The sequence below is a fragment of the Crocodylus siamensis genome, chromosome 9 (genome assembly GCF_052110815.1).
Source record: "Crocodylus siamensis isolate JL-2025a chromosome 9, ASM5211081v1, whole genome shotgun sequence".
Taxonomy (NCBI): Eukaryota; Metazoa; Chordata; order Crocodylia; family Crocodylidae; genus Crocodylus; species Crocodylus siamensis.
In genome coordinates this window covers 38,414,479-38,426,891 of record NC_143403.1, presented here as the reverse complement: position 1 = coordinate 38,426,891, position 12,413 = coordinate 38,414,479, and the positions used below count along the sequence as shown (strand labels likewise).

The 12,413-nt window shown below is 48.8% G+C and overlaps 1 protein-coding gene across 1 annotated transcript in view; it reads left to right on the top strand.

Moving 5' to 3' along the window:
• Positions 1–1,665, top strand: part of CALB2 (calbindin 2) — a 55,119-nt gene extending 53,454 nt beyond the window's left edge. The window contains exons 10-11 of the mRNA XM_090063384.1: positions 56–127; positions 1,101–1,665. Of these exons, the coding sequence (XP_089919510.1) occupies positions 56–127; positions 1,101–1,217 (189 nt within the window). The 3' untranslated portion in view covers positions 1,218–1,665. The remainder of the gene's footprint in view (positions 1–55; positions 128–1,100) is intronic.
• Positions 1,666–12,413: the final 10,748 nt, after the last annotated feature.

The following is a 12,413-nucleotide window of genomic DNA, read 5'->3' as shown; positions in this document are numbered from 1 at the left end:
CAGATGTGAGCATTTCTTCATCAACATGCATGTTCTCCTCTGCTGTTGCTAACAGGATGGGAGTGGCTACATTGATGAGCATGAGTTGGATGCCCTTTTGAAAGACCTGTATGAGAAAAACAAGAAGGTGAGTGAATGAAGGGGAATGGGGCACATGAAGATGCATGTTAGCTTGATCCTGCTGTTCCAGTATATCTCCCCTTAAGTGCAGAACTGATTCCTGTCATGGCCTCTGTGACTCTTGTCTCTGGTGTATATGAGTGGAGTGTTGTTGCTTCCCCAGGGAACAGCCCATCAGAGGGGGCATGTTTCATGCCCACAGCAAGCATGGGCAATCCAAATTCCCCAGCACTGTAGTCAAGGGGCTAAGTGACTGCCCTGGGGGGCTTGGCTCCAAGTTTATAATGCTGGTGCTATAGCTTGTCCTGTCATCTAGGACACCGCCCTTCAGGATACTGAAATAGTGGAAATCTGCAGTGCTAGCGCTATGTACTAGGAGTGTTCTCAGCACCTACTCAGATGGGTACAGAAGAGTACCCAGTGCTCAGCAATGTCTGCTCTGAATTAAATGCAGAGGGATGTGGGGACAGCAGAGGCCCCAGAGTCACAATTGCTCTCCCCTTTGTGTAACTGTAAAGCAGTGCCAGGTATGTCTGAATCAGCATGAGAGCACTGCCCTTCACTTCCTTCTGGATCTGGCTGCTTCCCATGTCCCTTTGCTGGCTGGGTCCTTAGTCCTTCCTGTGCAGGGGCTCACCAGAGACCCTTACACTCAGGAACTCTTCTCTTGCTGTTCACCTGCTCCTTTCTTAGATGAAAAACCCAGTCCCTAGCTCTCTCCTGAGACAGTAGATAGCTGTGGAGTAGTAGCAAGGAATGCTGGGAAGGGAGGCAGCAAAAAGATGACATTTGACCTTTGTATTGCTTTACTTCCCAGCATGCTTTGCTACCATCCCACAGTTCTCATGCTCTATGGGTCCCCTGAACCCTTCTAAGAAGGGCAGCTCACCCCAGTACACTCTGTTACTGAGACCTCATTGAAATTTGGTCTCATGTTTGAGGGCTATTCTGCATCATAGCCCTGTGTTCCTGTCTGCCAGGAAATGAACATCCAGCAACTCACCAACTACAGAAAGAGCATCATGAGCCTTGCCGATGGGGGGAAGCTGTACCGCAAGGAACTGGAAATTGTGCTCTGCAGCGAGCCTCCCATGTAGAGAGGCACCACCCCCCTCTCCTCCAAAATCTCCCCCACCCTGCCACTTCCATGAAGACGGATAAGAGAGAGCAAGCTCAAGTGGATGAGGAGGGAGCAAATGCCGGTGTGCAACTGATGGGCCTCCGACCAACAACCTCCAAACCCCCAAGGCTAGACTTGCTGATCTGCTTGCCACCCGGGTCGCAGAATCTCACTAGCGGTGGGGGCAGGGGCAGCAGTGCATGACCTCATCTACCAGTGGCTCTGATTTAGACTAAGTGTTCAATAGGGTGATAGTCCATTTCTCTTCCTGGGCTCGACCCATTTCTCTCTTTAGTTGGTTTCCTGTAAATTCCTGCCTCTGGAGTGAATGATTTTTCTTTTTTGTTCTTTTTCGTTCATTCTTTTCAAGTTCTGTCTTATTATTTACCAAAGAACAGTTTACAAATAAACTTAAGTACTGCTACTGGAACCCATGAGCTGCATTTGGTATCTCATTTCTCCTGGAAGGTGAGGGCCACGTTTGCAAGAACCTAAGTGCTAGGTTTCTGAAGGAGTTGAGGGATGAAAATTGGCTGGCCAGATTTACAGTGCTTGTTGGGTGCTAACCACATTTGAAGATCTGTGCAGAAGTGTCACAACAGTAGAAGCCACTGGGTGTTGATTGTAGCAACCGTGTGTGTGTGCACGTCGTGGGATTCTCTGCAAACTCTTGAGCTTTTGGTAAAAGAAAGATCAGAAACTGAAGTATTTCAATTCTGAAATACTACCAGGGTGAGTCACAGGAATTAGCCTTTATGTGCCTCATGTTCTCAGTCTCATGTCATGTATAAGCCAGGCTTCCTGGGTCCAACTATGTCCATGTACAAATGACACATTCACACTGGTCTAATAGGACTTTACAGTAGTGTATATAGTACAGAAGCAGACACATGATGTACAGCCCAACTCTTGTATAGCTCACTTAACTCCAGTGTAGAATTGTGCTAGGAAAAGTGAGAGGTAAAACGACACCATTATAAATTACACTAGTATAGTTATAAACTGCACCAGGATAGGCATTAGGGCTGTGTGAAGTTTTGCTGCCTGTTTTGTTTCAACACTGCTGTTTCGAGGTTGAAATGGCTCAAAACAAAGTCAAAATGGAACAGGCAGGCTCAAACCAGGGTTGAAACAAAACAGAGCAGGTTGAAACGTTTCGAAAAATGAGATATTTTGAGTTTCGACCAGGAAGCTAGGCTTACTTTCAATGGTTTTCCTGCAGGGAAGGAGAAAGTAAAGTAAGCGGAGGGAGGGGATGGGGGGGAAGGTGAGGTGGGGGAAGGAGTGCTCTCATTATTGAGATGGGTAGCTGGCCAGTGACTGTCACCCTTCCCTGAGGTCCCTTCCAACCCCTGTGCTCTGGGGGAGGGACAGAAAAACTGCATAAAAAAGGCAGCATTTTAACTGACCCTGCTTTCTGCTTTGGGGTCACTTACTGAGCCGTCTGTTCTAGCAGCTCACCGTCAGACCACCATAGCTAACTAGTGATGGCACTGATTTTCTAAAGGATTCCCTGCTTGTTACCCTAGCAAGAGGGATTTCAGAATACCTTTTTCTTGTAGGTGCTTTTATTTGGTTATTATATTCATTGATGTATTCTTTTGAATTTTGTACTTACATTGGATAAGGTTACTAGAGAATTTACTCTATATAGGAATTTACTAAGGCTGTGCCCTAGTAGGAGGGGGCCTCACTGGGGCGCACTGCCCTACTGTGCAGAGGCCCCAGCGCCAGGAAGGGCGCACCTTAACATACACACAGGGTCACCCACCCACATCATGAGTTTTGCCTGTCAGCAGTTTGAGGTGCAGGGCCCCAGAAGACAGACTCCCCCAGCAAGACACACACACTGCTGGCAGGCTTCATGGCCGGTCAGGGCCCAGCACCCAGGCCTGCATTAGATTTCAACCCCCTGTGCCCCAAGGCAGATGCAGTCGCCCAAGCACCCACCCACATCACGAGTTTTTCCTGTCAGCAGCTTGAGGTGCAGGGCCCCCCAAGCTCCTGCACCGATATTCTTGAAATTTGGCAGGCTTTGTGGCCTCACCAGGTGCTACCACCCCACCCCTGCAGTTTTCACCCCCCCTGTGGTGTAACACCCTCCTTAGCCAGGTGATCCCTATAGTGAAGGAATGTCAGAGCCAAATGGAGAGCTTCCAGGGGATCAGTGTTCCTGGCTGGGGCAGACCACTGTCACCAGACATGCAGGCACTGGTGAAACAGCTGAAGGAGGGCATCAGTAAACAGCTTGATCCCTTGCAGTCCAGTACAGTCCATGTGCTGGCCACCATGTGTGACTCAAGGGTGAAGGGCACCATATGTGGCAGCCAAATACTGAATCAGTGGACAGAGTTGCTGGTAAAGAAAGTCAGGAGGCAGAATGGCGGAGCAGGGGGGACATGGAACAGGGGGATCCACTGTCTCATGCCAGCACGCCATCCATGAGCCAGTCTTGTCCTCCACCACAGGCGCTGCCAATATGGGCTAAGGGCATGGCTTCTATGGTGGGGTCCAGAGGCACCAGGCCCCAGCATCAGGCAGGTAGCACTCACACCTTGAAGGCTACCTAGCCCGGGAACATCTGTCCTGTCCACTGACCAGTGTGCCAAGTGAGAGGGCGTTCAGCATTGTTGGGGATGTAGTGATACCCCACCGCACCTGCTTGGATCCTGCTTTGGTGGAGCAGCTGGTGTTCCTGAAGGTAAACCTCCCACTGCTGGGGTTACCCAAGCTCCAGGTGCAGACAGAGTGAATGCCACCCTCCGCACTGTGTCCCCACCTATTTCCTTTTTTGATTTTTTCAAAAACTAGGTAATGCCCCGCTGTCAGCTGGAGGGGGCACTAACTGCATCACCAGCCAGCAGGGGAAGAACATGTCGTCTCCTAGCTAAAAGGGAGGCACACACCCAATGGAAGAGAGAAGCCATTACCAGGGAGGATTATACTGCGGTTGCTCGGGGATGCAGGGGGCAGGTCAGGAAGGCCAAGGCAGAGATGGAACTGAAACTAGCTTCCCGGATCAAGGACAACATGAATTCCTTTTTTAAATACATAGGGGGCAAAAAGAAGGTATCGGGTAACGTGGGGCCCCTGCAAGACATGCTAGGAAATTTGATCATCACACCAGACAACAAAGCTAACCTATTTAACAATTTCTTTGCCTCCATTTTCCTGAGCAGGGACCGGGTCACCCCCTAACCAGGACATCCGTAGGCCCCAAGGTAGGCGCACCCAGACCTAGGGTCAGTCAGGGAACTTCTGGAGGGACTGGATGTATTCAAATCAGCTGGTCCGGACGATCTCCACCCCAGGGTGCTGAGGGAATTGGCTGAGGTCATTGCAGGACCCCTGGCACAGCTGTACGAGCACTCGTGGTGCTCTGGTGTGGTGCCAGAGGACTGGAAGAGGGCCAATGTGGTTCCTATCTTCAAAAAAGGGAGGAAGGAGGACCCGGGAAACTGTAGGCCAGTTAGTCTTACCTTGATCCTGGGGAAGCTTTTTGAGAGAATTATCATAGCGCATGTCCACAAGGGGCCAGCAGGGAAGATTATGCTTAGGGGCAACCAACCCGGGTTCATTAGAGGCAGGTCCTGTCAGACCAACCTGGTGGCCTTCTACAACCAGGTCACTAAATCCTTAGATGCAGGTGTAGCAGTGCATGTAGTCTTTCTGGACTTTAGGAAGGCCTTTGATACTGTCTCTCACCCCATTCTCATTAAGAAACTGGGGACTGTGGTGTTGACACCTACACGGTCAAATGGGTCACCAACTGGCTGGAGGGCCGCACCCAGAGAGTGGTGGTGGATGGGTCATTTTCGACCTGGAGGGACGTGGGCAGTGGGGTTCCGCAGGGCTCGGTCCTCAGGCCTGCAGTGTTCAACATTTTTATCAGTGACTTGGACGATGGGGGTAAAAAGCACCCTGTTCAAATTCACAGACAACACTAAGATGTGGGGTGAAGTGGGCACGCTAGAAGGGAGGAATAGGCTGCAATCGGACCTAGACAGGTTACAGGAGTGGGCGGATGAGAACAGGATGGGATTCAACACTGACAAGTACACGGTGCTGCACCTGGAGAGGAAGAACCAGCACCATACCTACAGGCTGCGGAACTCCCTTCTTGTCAGTGCAGAGGCAGCAAAGGATCTTGGAGTCATCATCGATGCCAAAATGAACATGGGCCGGCATTGCAGAGTTGCAGTCAGGAAGGCCAACCGTACCTTGTCATGCACCCACAGACGCATCTCAAGCAGGTCCAAGGAGGTGATCCTCCCCCTCTCTACAGCACTGGTCAGGCCGCAGTGGGAATACTGTGCCCAGTTCTGGGCACCACACTTCTGGAGGAATGTGGACAACATGGAGAGGGTCCAGAGGAGGGCCACCTGCATGATCAGGGGGCAGCAGGGCAGGCCCTACAAGGACAGGCTAAGGGACCTGAACCTGTTCAGCCTCCACAAGAGAAGGCTGAGGGGGGATCTATCTATCTGGCTGTTTACAAACTAGTCAGAGGGGACCAACAGGCATTGGGGGAGTCTCTGTTCCTCCGAGTACTCCCAGGAGTGACAAGAAATAACGGTCACAAGCTGGCAAAGGGTAGATTAGGCTAGAAATCAGGAGGCGCTACTTCATGGTCAGGGCAGCTAGGATCTGAAACCAACTTCCAAGAGAAGTGGTGCTGGCTTCTACCCTGGGGGTCTTTAAGAGGAGGCTAGATGAACACCTTGCCAGGGTCGTTTGACCCCAGTACTTTTTCCTGCCATGACAGGGGGTCGGACTTGATGATCTGCTCAGGTCCCTTCCAACCCTAGAAACTATGGAACCATGTCCCTGCTGAGCTTATTCCCCTGCCAGGATGAGCTTGGAGGTATGGGATTGGGGAAGAAAGAGGCCCCAGGTCCTGGGCATGACCACTAAAGCTGCACCCTGCCAGGGTAGGGAGGCCTGGTGGGACTGCTGGTAGCACTGCAGTCCCGTAAATGCCAGGACCAACGATCCCCTGGTGAAAGCTTGAGCTAATGCACGCATGCACACAGTCCTGGCTGGGGAACGCCCAGAACTGTCACGTCTTTGACAGGCCTGATGCTTGCTGGTTGCAGTTCATTTTTTGAGGCTTCTGGTGTGCTCGGCTTAGCTGCCCGGGATGCCATTGTCAGGCTGAGGAAGCACCTGCAGTTGGTGTGTCTCCCGGTCCTGGATGGAAGGAATAGTAAAGAAGCCAGAGGCTGGCCTGGCCCACAATGCAGGCAAGAAAGCCAGCCAGTGAAAATGGAAATGGAGATGTCAGGGACTGAGGCGGGGAGGGGGCTGTGGGGGGAAGGGGGATATAGCGTCATAGATAAAAGTGCAGAGTCAGATGTCTGGCAGGCTGCAGTGTGTCAGAATTCCACTGTCTAATCAATATTGAGTCTGTGAGTTTCTGTACCTAGGAGACTGATAAAGTGAAGTTCATAGGCCTGGCTTTGAAAAGTGGTTTGTAATTTGTTCCCTCTCAGGATCAGGCTTGAGAGACTGGAAGCATAGTGTTTTTTTTGGTGAGGACTGTGCCCCCACAGGTAGTTGGGTATTCTTGTGTTTGATAGATTCTGGTGTGCAGCTTGTGGGGGTACTGGAGATAGTTGGCAGGTTTTGTGTTTTGAACAGTAGGATGTTGGCTTCCATTCTGGTGATGAGGTTAGGTGCTTGTTTGAATGTACAAGCCAGGTTTCAGAACTGGGCCTATGAACTGCACTTCATCAGCCTCCTAGGTAGTAGGTACAGAAACTCAGGGACTCAATATAGACAGTGGAGTTCTGGCACATGGCGACCTGCCAGACATCTGATACCCCAGGCACCTCTGCACTTTTACCTGAGCTGTTATATCCCCCTTTGCTCCCCTGCTCCCCACCCCAGCCTGTCCCTCACCCCCTGATGCCTCCATTTCCATTTTCACTGACTGGTTTTCTTGCCTGCATTGCGTGCCAGGCCAGCCTCTGGCTTCTTTACTATTCCTTCCATCCAGAACCAGGAGACACACCAACTGCAGGTACTTCCTCAGCCTGACAAAGGGTTTTTCAACATGAAAGCTTCCTAAGAGATATTCTCTAACTATTCCAGGTTTTTTTCATAATAAACATACAAACATAAAAACACAGGATAAGCCGTCACACACACCATGAGTAACATATATCCAACACAACATCTTTACTTCTTGCTGTCAATTCCTTTATAACAAGAAAGGCTCTGTGACAGTTCCGTTTGGGTACCTTAGATGCTGCTGGTGCTGCTGGTGTTATTGCTCTTGAACCAGCTACATTATTTTCACCTCACGCCATTTACAGTGGTGGACTGAACTGAGGCTGTAGGGGAGGAGGAGACCTCACTGGGGCACACTGCTGTGTTATGTAGAGGCCCCAGCACCAGGAAGAGTGCACCTGAACACACACACAGTGTCACCCACCCATGTCACGAGTTTTGCCTGCCTGCAGCCAGAGGTGCAGGGCCCCAGAACCCAGAGTCCCACTGCACCTATCTCGTTGAGACCTGGCAGGCTTTGTGGCCGCAGAAGGGCCTAGCAGCCAGGCCTGCAGTGGTGTCCCCCGCCCCACAACAGACACAGTTGCACAAGCACCCACGTCACAAATTTTGCCTGTCAACAACCAGAGGTGCAGAGCCCCAGAACCCAGAGTCATGCTACACCTATCTTGTTGAGACCTGCCAGGCTTTGTGGCCTCAGCAGCGGTAGCAGGCCTGCAGTTTTGACCTCGCTGTAGTTACATACATACAAGTGACAAGAGTTTTGCTCTCAAGACTTTGGGGTGCAGTTTCTTCAAACCCCCTGCACCTATCTCCTTGAAACTTGGCAGGCTTTATGCCCTCAGAAGGGGCTACCAATCCTGCAGGTTTTATTGGAATCAGGCCAGAAATGACAAATTTATAGCCTGTTTCAACCTTCCCCATTATTTCCTATGGGCAAAACGTCAAAATAGGCTTGAAACACAAAAATGTTTTGATGGAACGATACCGAACAGCTGTTTCGACTTGAAACAAATGTTGAAACAAAATGCTGTTTCATCAAACCGTCGAAACGCTGGTAGAAACAGAATCCTTCCATTTTGCACAGACCTAGCAGGTGTTTGTTCATAGTAGTCAGGCCAATACCTGACACCTGCCATATAGTAGCAATGTGCTATTGTTGCACAAAAGCGGTTCGTTTCTTTGGAGGCCCGCAAAAATCACAGACATACACTCAGCTGCCGGCATAAAAGGTTGTATTTGTTTGCAAACAAAGGTCAGAGCAGAGTCAGGTACTCAAATTACTCTAACCCCGCATTGGTATTTGCAAGTGGAATTTATCTTCTCTCTCCTGAGCACGTGTGCAGACACCGGAACTCTTACAGCTACTTCCGTTTCATACAAGCATACGTGTAGTTACATCACTACATACATCGCATGCATAGTATAATTAGCTACTTAAGTATGCAGGGCAGAGAGGTAAATATGCATCAGCTAATTAAGCATGCCCAGAAACTACAACAGGTCGCCAAGAGTTCAAATCCCGCCCCCTTTCAAGGACACAGATAATTGAATTCCAGCTTCTGTAATCAGCATGAGAAAGACTAGGGAGAAGCTGGGGGGAGGTAAGAAACCTTGAGTAGCATTTCTTCCTATCAAGAGAGAAATGCAGGCTGTGCATTTCTAACACTATCATAGTGACTACTGCATGCAGCTACCCTTGGAGAGCTGCTTATCTGTCTATTCGGGAGCCCATTACAACTTACACTGTTGTACAAAATGAAAGTAAATTACAGCGATATAAACATATTTGTGTGTGTGTCTATGCACTCTGACCTCATTCCCTTGAAAAAATCAGATTTCCAAAAGCTATGAGGTGGCTGTGCATGCAGTGCAGACATATTCAGGAAAGCCCTGGATCATGAATCTCATCACTAGGTACTGCTGCTTGATTTAAGGAGCTCCCTGGCCACTAGAGGTTCACCATCTCCCAGATGTCCTTGCCCACAGGCTGGGATCACGGAGCTTCACAGTGGGAAACAAGTCCCAACAAACTTCACAGTGGGAAACAAGTGAATGTGGGTTAGGATGAGGGGGTTGTGGGTCGAGGCAAGCTGATAATTATGCTAATGGATCTCGGTGTGAAAAAGGTTGAGAATCACTGATCTAATCCAACCCACTGCCAAACTGTCCCATACAAACCATAATCTAAATTCTACATAAGACTACCGTCAACCCTGACCATAGACTACCATCAACCCCACAAGGTAGACTTAACACCCTAACCTGCCACAGGAGAAGCAGGGGAATGATGGCAGCCAGTGTCCTGCTTCTATGAAATGTTGTCAATATACACTCAAGAAGCACTAGGTAGAGGGCCACACCATAACGCTCCTCCCCCCACCCCTGAGAAAGGCAAAAACCCCCACACAGTCTGTACCAACCTGACCATGGGGTAAAATTCCTTCCTGACCCCAAATAGGGTGATCAGTCTGAACCTTACTGGGGAGGCAAGAGGGGTCCTCTAGCCAAGAACCATCATCTTTTCTCCCAGCAGGAGCACTGGCACACACCAGTCAAAGCCTCCAGTCTTGGCTGTAGCCAACATTCAATGCCTCTGGGAAGGCTTAAAAACACCCTACCACATATAGCAGAAAAGGAGGAGGGCAACCATCAAACCCCAGAATTATGGGAAAAACCCACGGTAGAACATACACATAGCTACACCTAGATCATCCCTGATCAGTGGCTCTCCAACCTCTTCTTGAACACCTCCAGTGATGGATAGTCCACAGCTTCCCTAGGCAGTCTGTTCCACTACTTCACTATTCTATCAGTGGAGAAGTTTTGCTAGATATCCAACCTAAACTTGGCTTGCTGCAATTTCAAGCCATTGGTCCACATCCTCCTCTCTGCAGGAAAAGAGAAAATGTGTTCCCTTTTCTTCATGGCAGCCCTTCAAGTATTTGAAGATTACTACCATGTCTGCTCTAAAGCTCCTTTTCTGCAAGCTGAACATGCCTAGCTGCTTCAGCCTCTTCCTGTATGATTCTGCTTTCCAAGCAAGCCCTTTATCATCTCTGTTGCCTGCCTCTGGACCCTCTCTAACTTCTCCATATCCTTTTTAAAATGTGGAGCCTAGAACTGCAGACCATACTCCAGATGAGGCCTAATGAGTGCCAGATAGAGTGGCACTATCACTGCCTGTATCTTGCACCTAATGATTCTATTGATGCAGCAAACCTCATTCACCTTTTGTGCAGCTGCATCACACTGCAGACTGGCTGCCTATACATATGCTCAGAGGAGGGGTGGAGGGAAGGGGGAGCATTTTAATTAGAGCTGTTTCTAGGCAGCTATTTTAATTAAAGCACCTCACCATCATGTATATTAAGCCTCTGCACACTTAAAAATGGTCGCAGGATGTTTTAACTAAACCTCATTCAATGAGGTTTAGTTAAAGCACCCCACAGCCCTTTTAAAATGCATGAGGGCTGAGGCAAGGCTGTAGCATTCTAATTAGAATGTGGAGCAGACTTGATTAATCAAGCAGATTAATCAAGCAGATTAATCAAGGCTGCTCCAATGTGTTCTAATTAAAATGCCAATGAACATCTGTATAGGCAGCCACTGAGTCTGTGATATTCCAAGACTCCCAAATCCTTTTCCATAGTGCTGCCATCCAGCCAGGTGTCACCCACTTTATATTTATGGTTTTGATTATTCCTCCCTAGGTGCAACACCTTGCATTTGTCCACATTAAACTTCATCCTGTTAGCTCTAGCCCAGTTTTCCAATCTCAAAATCTTTCTGAAATGTGCTTGGATCCTCCAGTGTGTTCACAGTCCTTCCCAGTTTCATGCCATCTGTGAAGTTGCTCAAGATGCTTTCTATGCCAGCATCCAAATAGTTAATAAACAAGATAAGCAGCACTGGACCCAGAACTATTAAACTGTTTCTGTAGAAATCCACTCAAAACCTCCTGCCATCCTGACATAGACCCTTTAAATAATTACCCTTTACTTGCAGCTATTGAGCCAGTTATCTATCTACTTGATAGTGGTTTTATTTGTTTATGAGAAGGTCATGTAGGATCTTGTCAAAAACCTTGGTGAAGTCCAGATACACTATCTTCACAGCATTCCAATCATCCACCCAAGTAGTTACTTTGTCAAAGAAGAAGATCAGGTTTGTTCAAGGTTGAGCAAGAACTGCTATTACCATCTTTAGAGATAGAAGCTGGAGGCCCAATGAAACCTGAAACTCAGAGGGTGAAGCCATTACTGTGGGAAGAGAGAGAGCAGGCATTTGGCATTGTGAAAGGCCAAAAATGCTCGGTCACATCTGGTGTCTTAGTAAACCTCAGTAAAACAGCAGGGATGGGAAGCAGTGAGCTCCATATTGCATACAGCCATCACTGGCTGGTGGAGATTAAGTTGCTTGAGTAGGCAAACAGCAACATGTGAACAGTGAGCCAGTATCCCCCTGGCGGCTGCTGGTGTGTCAAAGTCTCTGGCTAGATAAAGTCATGTTAATAGCTGTGTTTGGAGCTGCTGCCCTGGGCAAAATATTAGGCACCATGGCTTGGAAATTTTAGCTCCTGATGCCATATTTAAATGACCTAATTTTCCAAGCTCCTGATCCTCTGTGACTTCCCTATCTTTGCTGTTGGCAGAGGATGCTTAACACGCCTGGAAAGTGCCCTGGTGTGAATGAGCTGGCCTTAGGGTTGCCCTTATTCCAGCAATAACTCTAGTCACCACATGTCTGGAGGAGGCATATAGCACTGGCTATATCACCAAGAAACTCCCTTGCCTGGGCAGCTGATGAGACAGTTCAAGCACTGTTGGGCTTGAGAGCAAATGCTTCAGGAAAAACCCTGTCACCTTTTGTCTATAGGGTCAGAACCTCTGACATCTGACCTGTGAGTAATCTACTTTCTGCTGTACTGTTCATTGCACACAGTGAAGTAGGTAACTCCTCAGCAATACCCCTGCCTTATAAATGAATGGGGCCCAAAAAGGTGACAGGACTTGCTCAGGGTAACAGAGCAGGTCAATGCTAAAGCTAAAAAGAAATATCAGGTCTTCCTGATGCCCAGCACAACACAAGTTCCTCCATATCCTGCTGCCTCATAGGTACAGTAGCAAATTTCAGACTTCAGGGCATAAGCTGAACCCTC